At 44.4% G+C, this 9,893-nt stretch overlaps 1 protein-coding gene across 4 annotated transcripts; it reads right to left on the bottom strand.

The window, feature by feature from the left end:
• Nucleotides 1-3,848: 3,848 nt before the first annotated feature.
• CG7084 (uncharacterized protein) lies at nucleotides 3,849-9,464 on the bottom strand. Of its 4 annotated transcripts, NM_169999.3 has the most exons (11): nucleotides 9,334-9,464; nucleotides 8,412-8,556; nucleotides 7,623-8,134; nucleotides 7,450-7,565; nucleotides 6,877-7,039; nucleotides 6,629-6,805; nucleotides 6,415-6,564; nucleotides 5,998-6,222; nucleotides 5,600-5,727; nucleotides 5,089-5,510; nucleotides 3,849-4,712 (listed from the first exon to the last, which is right to left on the bottom strand). In NM_169999.3, the coding sequence occupies exons 3-11, from the start codon at nucleotides 7,928-7,930 to the stop codon at nucleotides 4,608-4,610; spliced, it is 1,794 nt and encodes a 597-aa protein (NP_732707.1). In that variant the 5' UTR covers nucleotides 7,931-8,134; nucleotides 8,412-8,556; nucleotides 9,334-9,464; the 3' UTR covers nucleotides 3,849-4,607. The 4 variants fall into 4 exon arrangements, with proteins under 4 accessions (NP_732707.1, NP_001287460.1, NP_001247235.2 ...); NM_001300531.1 differs by having other exon boundaries at nucleotides 8,412-9,464; NM_001260306.2 differs by lacking the exon at nucleotides 9,334-9,464 and having other exon boundaries at nucleotides 4,438-4,712; nucleotides 8,412-9,052.
• Between the last annotated feature and the right edge of the window lie 429 nt (nucleotides 9,465-9,893).

The raw sequence follows: 9,893 nt of genomic DNA, 5'->3' as shown, positions 1-9,893 counted from the left end.
TGGCGTCTGATTATTTAGATAAATAAGGGGAAACACTTCACTTAATAATATTGTAGCTACCCTCACTTTGTTTGCTGGTAGTAAATGCTCAATAAAGATATTTCGCTTCTAGAGAAAGAAGATACAAACAGCTGTTTAACCGCCTAGATTATTATATTTTATTAAGTACGGATTACCGGCACTTAAACGTAGAAGTAAAAGATAAATTTTATGTCAACACAATTCAAATCGACTAAATACATTTTTTAAATTTGAATAGTATCTTTCAAATGTATCTTTCTTCTTAATCAACTTTCGTGTCTATTAAAATATATATATAAACAAATTCACTCAGATCTAATCTAAACTCATAGCCTCTAGATCCTTCCACATCCTATTAAAACAAATGAAAGCAATTTGGGTGAAATCTACGAATGAAAAACAGAAAAAAAAAGAAAGTGCAGTGGCAGGTTCCTACTCGAATATTCCCAAACAAATATGCAGGGCTTCCACCAATCCCATCATCTGCACATTATTCGAACCTCGAACGTGTCATTGTAAGTTCAAGTGTAGCCATGAGTCAGGAGCAGGAGCAGAAGTCCTCCAGCTGACTCCATGGGAGCGGATGAGGACGAGTGCCGATGATGATTGTTGGCGTCGCCAGGAAAATGGAAGTCGGGAGTGGGAGTCCCTGGCGCTGGGACTTTTCGGGCCTCGTCCGATGATTGTGATGGGCACAAAAGCCAGCGTCTCATGAAAAATGCATGCGACTCGGCTGCCTCATATGTTTTATGGCTTGTTGAACTCCGTCGCTGGTCCTGCCCCTCCTCATCCGGCCATCCAGCCCCTCCGTTGTAGTTCAAGTTGTAGTCAAAGTCGCATCGCATCACTGCCATGGCATGTTAAATTAATAAATGACAGCAGCGGCAGGACCCTGACAAAAATGTTGTGTGCTGGCAAAGTTGAGGTTTGTTTTTCAACAGCTGTTCCGGGAAAAACTGGATGGACCGGAGTCTGGGATAATATGTTTAATTTTCCCCAAACATATTTCCCCAGCTCCTGCTGCTCGTGGCCTTTTTCATTTGTTATTTCGGTCTTTTGGCTAGTGTTTTCTTTGATTTCCGTGTGCTGGGGCCACCACTACAGCGCATTTGTCTAACCGAGTGGAAGTTCTCAATCCCCCAAACCGCTGTATGCTCCATCCTTTTTTTATTATAAATTTTAATTTCCGTTTGCATTTTGCACGTTTTTCATAATTCATGCTCTCGAAGTAACTAGATTGATGAGAACCGTTTCCAGGCGGGCATTTACGGGCTGTCCACTGGGCTTATCCCCACCCAAAACGCCAGAGAGAGCTCCACACCGCCACTCACATGCATAATCGTGCGGAAATGCCAGACACACTAAGCTGACCCAGGCCAGAGTCTTACTTATATATATGTGCATACATTCATATACATACATATATAGCGTACGTACATAAAGATATATCTATAGATACGTAACCTCGAGTGTGCCAGTAAATCGCTGTATCTGAGCCAAGGCATCACCAATCACCCTGCACCACCCACTCCGCTCCATCCCACACCACACCGATGGATCTCAACCCTTTGCCGAAACAGCTGCCTTGGCTGAAAGTCCTGCTTGATTCCGCCGAAGCTCCTGTTGGCTGCACTGCAAGTAAAGTTCTAACCAAATCAGGTGATTAAATTTATAGATTTCTTTTTGAATAACACTCTTTGCTGACTGTTTTTAGAATATATGTTAAGCATACAATTAGTATATTTAAATTGAACTACATTATTATATGTCTTGCCACTGGATATGTAATATAATGCACTTTGTAATCCAAGTTACTAGGTATTAACCAACGTGTACTCCTGCTGGTGGTGCTGCTGCTGGTGGCTCTGCCACTGGTGGTGGTGGTGGTGATGCATCCCCATAGGGCCATTGACTAATAGGATTTGAAGAGCGTAAAATTGGTTCGTTGTGAACATGAAATATGCAGTAAATCCTTTTGCGCCCCGCTGCCGTTGGTGTTTTCCTTTAATATTTGCTGCAACGTTGTTGCAGCTTAAATATTCTTATGCCCCGACAGCAAGGTCCTGACTTCTGCTCTGTTTCCCCGAAACCACCCCATTCGTCCTGGCCCTTTCGTCCCTTTTCGTGGAGGCCAATGCACGCGCAGTTTGTTGCAATTTCGCGGTTCGATTTACCCCCAACTTACAGCCCCACCCGCCACCGCCCACTCTTCCAACGTTGTCGTCGTCGTCGTCTCGGCGCGATGGTGTGTTTTATTATCACAAATAAAGCGCAATCACTGTTGTGGCACCCGCTTCTTGCGCCCAATTCCACCCACTTTGCCGCATTTTCACCGATTTTCCACCAACATTCAGCCACTGAAGGAAGCCGAAGAAAGCATTGCATTTTTCATGTCTGGATTTCGTTCGTGTGGCAGCCTGAAATATTGCAAATAGTTTGGCTCCTTCTCAATTGCGTGAAATATGAAAAACCCCGGGAAAATTTGTAGTAAAAGCCTCGCCGCTCCAATGCGGCAATGCACTCGAGATTTACTTAACGTTTCGCTGCCATTGCAGTCTCCTAATGTTTGCCTCTTTAATTGTCCCCGTTGCTGCAAATGGCCGGGCATTTGTTTTCATTACTGCCAGGAGGAGAATTCCAGGACAAACTGGACCGGAGGACCAGTTCGTAAGACAAGCTGAAGTTGGGGGGTAATTTGGGTACACTTTGGGAGAAATAGCCAGCTTAGCGCACGCTGCTCTATTTCATACTTAAATTGGGATCACCTTCAAAAGTCCACACAACTCCTAAAGAATTCCAAGGTAAAAATCTTTATATCCAAGCTTTTATTATATTCAGGTTTATTATTGAATCAGACCATTTAAACAAGTTTGCCAATGAGTTAACTACCACTTTTTTTTAGAATTCTCCGATTATACATTTCCGTTTCTCCAAGTGTAGCTGCCTTGGCTGGCGACAGCGATAATTGTGAGCCGTATTTATGCAGTCCTTAAAGAGGCCGCTCCTCGATGCGAATGGCCGGGAATCCCTTCTAATGCCACTCAGCTGGCTGCCAAGGACTTTTGCCGGCCGGTCTTACGGCTAAGTCGCCTCAAGTCTAAGACTCCGCTGCCTCCATCGTTCATTCAACTGCAGCTCGGCTGACTTCCGGCGTTGCCTTTTATGATAAATTGAAACAAATAGCCAGTAACACCAGCTCGCAAACACACTGAGGCACAGGACCTGGCTTATCAGAAAATTGCGCTCAGCTGTTTATGAAAGCATAACAATGTTAGCTGCCCCGGCCATTTCAGAGCTCCAGCTCCTGCTCCAGCTCCAGTTCCGAGGTCCAACCTAGGGTCAACATCAACATGATCATCAAACTGAATGGCTGCTCCTGGAATCCTGCTGCTGCCCCTCATCCTTTACTTTTGGCCTGGCTTGCTGGCTGGCCGTCGCAGCACATAACTCACAAGTAGGATAAACAATTTACTTATCGCCACTGCAGCCACGCCAGATGGAGTTGGTAGTCGGTAGCTGGTAGCTCGGAGTAGGAGAAACTTCGTGCCCGGACCAAGACCACGACCAAGATTCAGTCTCCGCCTGAGACGTTGGCACATCAGCGCGCCACATTGGCAAATAAATCATAATAAATAACTTGAAAAACGAAACACCTTTGCGCACAAAAGTTGCACGTCCTGTTTCTGGCAAGCCGTACGAGTAAAAGTTTTTACCGGTGCAAAGATGGTTAGTTCAAGGAGGTCTATATCAGTCTGCTGGAGGAGGTTTAACTTGCCAAATGCAGCGAAAAGTTGTGATAATATAGAGAGATTTAAATGGCAGGACTTGCATGCTAGAAACATTATTTATTCTACGCATTATAGGGGAATTTTGAAAGAAAAACATATTTTAAATGCCTATAAATATTGTAGTTTACCTGCGTATTAAGTTAAGAAATTAAATTTTATTTTCCTATTAAGCTATAAAATTTGTATCCAAATTAGGCTAGATGTTAAATTATTTTCAACCCTTTTATAGTGCATTCCAGCGTCGGCTTACAATTTCTCTTCATTTCAATACATTGTATTTCTCGTTTCCGCTGACAGTTGGTTTTGGTGTTAGTGGCTGCTTACAGTTTAGCACTTGGCCAACTTCCAGTGCGAAAGAGACAGACGAGGGCAAGGGCTCAATTCCTGCAACTGGTGATAAAAATTGATACATAACTTGCATAAATCAGGCGCCTGCCACGCATTACGCATACGCCATGTGTGCGGCGCGGTGCTGGTGGCGCGTCATTTATTAAATTAGCCACAGCATTAGCCACCCCAGGTAATTTGTAAATTTCTGACAGATGCGCTGATAAACTCATTGCCGAGATTTCTTTGTGCACCGATGGTTCGGGCGTTCGGGTGAATTGTGATTTATACGGGTCTTATTACGGCTGCCTACATAACAATACTTTATTCGCAATACTTGGGGCCAAACTTAACGTAACATCACAAGGGGCGCGTGAGTGGTAAACGGGAATGGCAACGGGAATCGATTGCCGGCAAGGACTTCGATGGAGTTAGCAGGACTCGAGGATTCGGATTCGGGGATTCGGGGATTCATGGCGCCGTCTCCGAGCGTCTGAGCCTGGTTAACTCCGGATGGGATGACAGCTTGTCGTCCTTCTCCGCCGCCTGCGGCGGTTTCGGCAGACTGAAGAATTTCTGTAAATTAAATTTGTGAAAAATGAAATTAGGCTACGGCTGCTTTGCATAATTTAGATTATAAATTAGATGTGCCAGCAAAACTCCAGCGTGCCTCATTGCTCATGAAGCGGAAGAAGGTTGAAGAACTCTTGCCACTTTGGAGAAAGTAATTACACAGAAATTGCCTGACTGCTTTTCATATTTTGTTGCACGTTTTCTAAGGGGTTTCTAAACTCTCTTAGCCTGTATAGTGGGTTAGTACTTTGTGGCGAAAGTGTAAGATAAATTCATTCAAAATATTGGTTATTAAAACGCGCACTCATTCGATTTATATCTCAATTGCCAAGTTTTACACCTGGGCTAACTGTAAAAACTCAACCCAGATTGCACTCACATCGTGTTTGCCAAAGTGACCCGCCTCCTCCATGGTGTCCGGCAGCTTCTTGTGCAGGGTCTCCGGCAGGAAGAGAGCTCCAATGCCGCCCAGCAGAAAGAGAACGCCCAGGATGTAGTAAGGTGCCCGGATGTCCACGGTGGTGCCCAGGTAGACCAAGTACGGGGCCAGGACTCCGATAGCGTTGGCCAGAATGGTGCCCAACGCCACGCCCGTTTGTCGCATGCACGTGGGATAGATCTCCAGGCACTGCAGGTTCACCGTGAAAAAGGTGAGCGCGTTGAGGAACTTGATGAACGTGGCCAGGTAGATCATGAGGTTCTCGTACCGCTCATCCGTCGAATACACAATGATGGGCAGGCAGGTGACGAACGAGATGAGGAAGGATACGGAGTTGGTGAACCGCCTGCCGTACGTATCGCCTGGTGGAAATTGGAAAAGTGGGTAAGAGGACAAATCGACGGTGATGGACTGCTCCAATCAGCGTGGCGTCACGCCCCGCAGCACTCACCCATATAGCGGCCCACGACGTAGGCGGGTATTTCCACAATGCTCTGGTATAAAAAGTTCAGGAACGGATTGCCCGCCATGCGGGAACTGAAGAGCACCAGCGTGAAATAGGAGACGGCCACCACGCACCTGAAAAAGGAGTGAATCAGCAGTTAGAGATGCAAATTGCTTTCGGTGTGAAGTCTTAAATGCAGTAAGAGAAATCATTAAAATATCAACAGGACTTTATAAGATAATATATATACATCATCCCTTTGACTCACTGAACTCCTCCCTCGTATTAATTTAATTAAATTATTATATATTTCTCATTGGACAAATTTGACTATTTTATCTTTCTAAATATAAACTATAATTTGAATTTCAAACATTTTCCCGCTGTCTATCGACATTCCTCACCAGCTAAATCCCATGATGGTGGTGTTGCGTGCCAGCCGCCAACCAGCAAAGAGCGACGCAATGCCATAGGTGACGTCCTGCTTGTCCCGACTGTAGATCTCCGCCAATTCCTTTTCGGTCATGTCGAAGCGATGACCGTTAATTTTGGCTATCTTCTGCAGTTGGACAATGGCCTCGCGGAAGCGCTGTTTGCTAATCAACCATCGAGGCGATTCGATGACGTATCTGCAGGAAATTCAAGATTTTGTAGTTTTAGGAGGCATGCATTTACAGAGCTGTTTCGTAAGGGATGAAATTGCTTTATGTACTGAGTCAAACTTTATAACTACTGCATTGACCAACTTAAGAAACAATTAGTGTCACGGTGGAAACTTGGATGATGATTAAAGTTTCGTGGGCTACTGCTGCGTGACTTACTTGGAAAAAAGCAGAACCATCGCTGTGGGTATCGAGGTGAGCCACATGAAGGAGTCCCAGTGGCGTAGCCACCAGTACAGCAGAGGCATTAGGGTGGTGCCGATGGACCAGCCGCAGCTCTGGAAGAAGGCAATTCGACTCCGGTCCTCCCTGGATACGAATAGAGTGGGTGCATCAGCAATAAAAGTTGGACAAAAACTTTGGCGAAACTTACTCCCGCGAGATTTCCATGCCGATAATTTGAGGCGATTGGAAGAGGCTGTTCACAGTGAGGCCCACGATGCCGGACATGATAAGGAACCATGTGTATGAGCTGGTGCACATGATGGACCCAAGACGTCCCAGGGAGCAGAAGACCACGCTGATGTAGTACACAAACCTGCGACCGTAGCTGCGGCCAAGTGGACAAATTCAATTACCGACGCTGCCATAACTTAGTTAGGTGAAAGTCGCGCTACTTACGAGTCGCCCATTTGTCCCAATATAAATGAACCGGCCACCTCCGTCACACGACCCACCACGAACACATTTGTCACGAACAAATCCTTGGCGCACACCCAGTTGTGGTCCGTGGGGATGGTGCTCTCGTACCAGGTCTTGTCGTAACTCCAGCCGTTCTGGCAGGCTGTAAGGACGAGCGAGAAGTGGGAGTTCGAAGTGGGTACTGGGTCGTAAAATGCATTCGAGTGCAAAGTTGCAAATATTTATAAGAAGACGGCAGCAGGAGCAGCCAAATGCCAAGTAATTTCACCACTAATCCGGCAAACGTATGTATTTACTTTCTCTTAAAAAGTTGTTTGATGGAAAACGGCTGGCTCGTTAAATATTTGGCAATAAGCCCACCACTTGGTAAGGTTTCACAGAAAGTTAACACAAATAAATAAGTGCATATGGAGCGAATAAAAAAGCCACATGATTTGGTAAGATATGGCTTTTAAAATTCAGCAGCGAAGATTTGTTAAATTTAATCGCATTCATTTATTTATACTCGTTCTTCAAAATAGTTTGCATCTTTTTAAGAAAAATGAAACTCACCTTCTGTTGTTTTTGTCAGATTGCTATTCCAAGCTGACCAGTCCGTGATCTCTGAGAAGTTCATTTGAAACATTTCACAGTTGCTGAACGTCTTCCTTCCTCGGTTGTCAGCCTGTCTATTCCAAAACTAGATTCAGTTTTTTTGAACTTGGATGGTTGCATTTCCCACTTACTTGGGCAGGGTAATGTCCCGCCACTCCTCGAGTGAAAAGTTGGTGTTTTCCCTACCTGGCACTGTGCACCAGTGATCGGGTATATTGAGGGCCAGGATGATGTTCATGTAGATCATAGCACCGCTGAAGGCCAAACCGCCGACAAATACGAAATTGTATAGGGTTTGATACCGTCCATGGTTGCCAGCCTTCTCCATCAGAGCCTGGAAGGGATCGTTGAACTCCGAGTCGTCCACGTCCATTTGGGAAAAGTGTCCCGAGACTTGGGAGGCCTTGCGGCTGTTCGCCTGTTCCTTCTTGTCTCTCATTTTGCTCTACTGATATTCCAAGTGGCTGTACCGTAGTCCCCAGTCAGTCGAAGGGCCAGATAAGCAGACTAATCTTTATGGCATCTGGGGCACAGAATTCAGCTCGGATGCGAAGATTGCTAGGCAATTAGCTAAGGCAGATTGCCGGGGCTCCTAAGCAGACACTTGTCGCCACGCCAGTTGGCGCCAAAACGTTGTTAAAATCTTCAAATTATGAATATAAAATCACATTGAGTCATATACGATTTGCTTGTTTGGGCGGTATAAAATCATTCATGATTATATGGTGCTCAAAAATTGCAGCCATAATATCTTGGTGATAAATGTTTGCTAACTGGGAGATTTAGTTTTTTTTTTAACATGCCATCTGTCAAAGCGTTGGATATATTTTATTCACTTTCTTATCTCTTCCTCTTTCTTTTATTCCTTTTTTGATAAGTACATTTACAAAACTAATATAATTTCTTCTTGTTTCACTTACCACTTTTTAAGATTTTAGGCACTAAAACTTCGATATATTCAATAGGTTTTTTTTTTAATTGATTTCGATTTAAACTTTAGTTATTGATACCTTGCAATTTAATTTATTTGAATGGATAAAGTCAGATTAACGAAATCATCCCAATCTGAGGGAAATTTGGAAATATAAACGGATTTTGCCAGTTTTGTTGCACTTTTCACATCCCGTCGCAAAACGGCGAAACTTTTGATTAGGACGTCTGCGAGAGCTCATCAACTGTGGCCAACACGCGACGGTGCTGTTCTGAATGACCGAACGGCTGTGGTGCGACTTATCAGTCCAAAAGGGGCATTATAAAACGAACAACTGATAACAGGACGTCTATCTGATTTACACCAATGTGTATAACCATTGCGAGAGCCGAGCACTCTCAACCTGTCCAAAATGTGCCAGAAGGTGATGGTTTCCCCGTTGAGCAGGTTATGTTTTTTATTCGCAGAGCCCGCAAATCTTATCACCTTTCTCCAGCGCCACTGATAAGGCCATCGTGGGTCATTATGCTAATCGGTTGGACAGCAAAACAAATGGTTAATTGGGATCTAATGAACCCGGTGAATTGCGCAATATGTAGGCGGCCGTAAAAATGTTTACATTTCGATTGCTGTCAGTTATATAAGGAAATTATTTTCATTGATATGGGGCATCCAGGCGATTGCAGATGCAATTTCATCTTTATAGAGGCTATAAGCCAGTAGTCCAACACGCCCGCAAGTCTCTCAGCAGATAAGATAGACCCAAGACGATTGCATTCGGGATTCAGAAATATTTCGGAGACTAGACAAAGCAAAGCTACGACGGTTATGGCTCCGAAATAAGCCCGATTAGAATCTTTTGATATATAACCATCTAAGCCACTACCACTGCACTTGCACTTTGACGTTACGTTTTTATCTAGAATTTATATGTTATACTTTTTTCATTGTTTCTATTTGCTTATTGGATTAAATAAACGAATATCTTAGTGCTCGTTTTGAGCTGCTGCCGCATTTGAGTTTCGACTGTGACTGAAACCAAGCCGAGAACACGTTGCTGGCAATGAGACAGAGTCCACTTGGCTGGGCTTGTGCAAATGCAATAATATCAATTTTCATATTTTCATATACTGGCTACTGGACGAGCGAAAGACAAAAGCAATTTAACAATTTACTAAAGCACTTAAGCGCAAATTCAGTTCCCGGCCGCTCGACTAGACGCTGTAAAAACTAAGCCAGCGACGACTGTCACTCTATGAATAAACATCATCATCGCCACCATCATCAGCAGCGACACCAGATAGTATAGATCTGGGATAAGGAGTGGATCTGTAAATTTAATCAGAGCAGCTTTCGTCGGCGCTGTGCTAATCCATTGACTGTCACCGACACCAACGCGGCGTGTTTATCGGAGCGGGACGGAGATTCAAAGGTTCCTGGTTTGAAAATCGTTTACATTTCAGAAATCTTC

Source organism: Drosophila melanogaster, chromosome 3R (genome assembly GCF_000001215.4).
Source record: "Drosophila melanogaster chromosome 3R".
In the NCBI taxonomy this organism is placed as follows: Eukaryota; Metazoa; Arthropoda; class Insecta; order Diptera; family Drosophilidae; genus Drosophila; species Drosophila melanogaster.
Note: the sequence above shows the minus strand (reverse complement) of the source record. Positions and strands in the feature narration are given on the sequence as shown.

Excerpts from the sequence above, each read along its gene's own strand:
- CG7084 (NM_001300531.1), bottom strand. The coding sequence starts at position 7,930 with ATGAGAGACAAGAAGGAACAGGCGAACAGCCGCAAGGCCTCCCAAGTC. Across the intron at positions 6,806-6,876 it reads TTGGGACAAATGGGCGACTC|CTACGGTCGCAGGTTTGTGT; the intron begins GTAAGTAGCGCG and ends ACTTGGCCGCAG. Across the intron at positions 6,565-6,628 it reads GGCATGGAAATCTCGCGGGA|GGAGGACCGGAGTCGAATTG; the intron begins GTAAGTTTCGCC and ends ATTCGTATCCAG.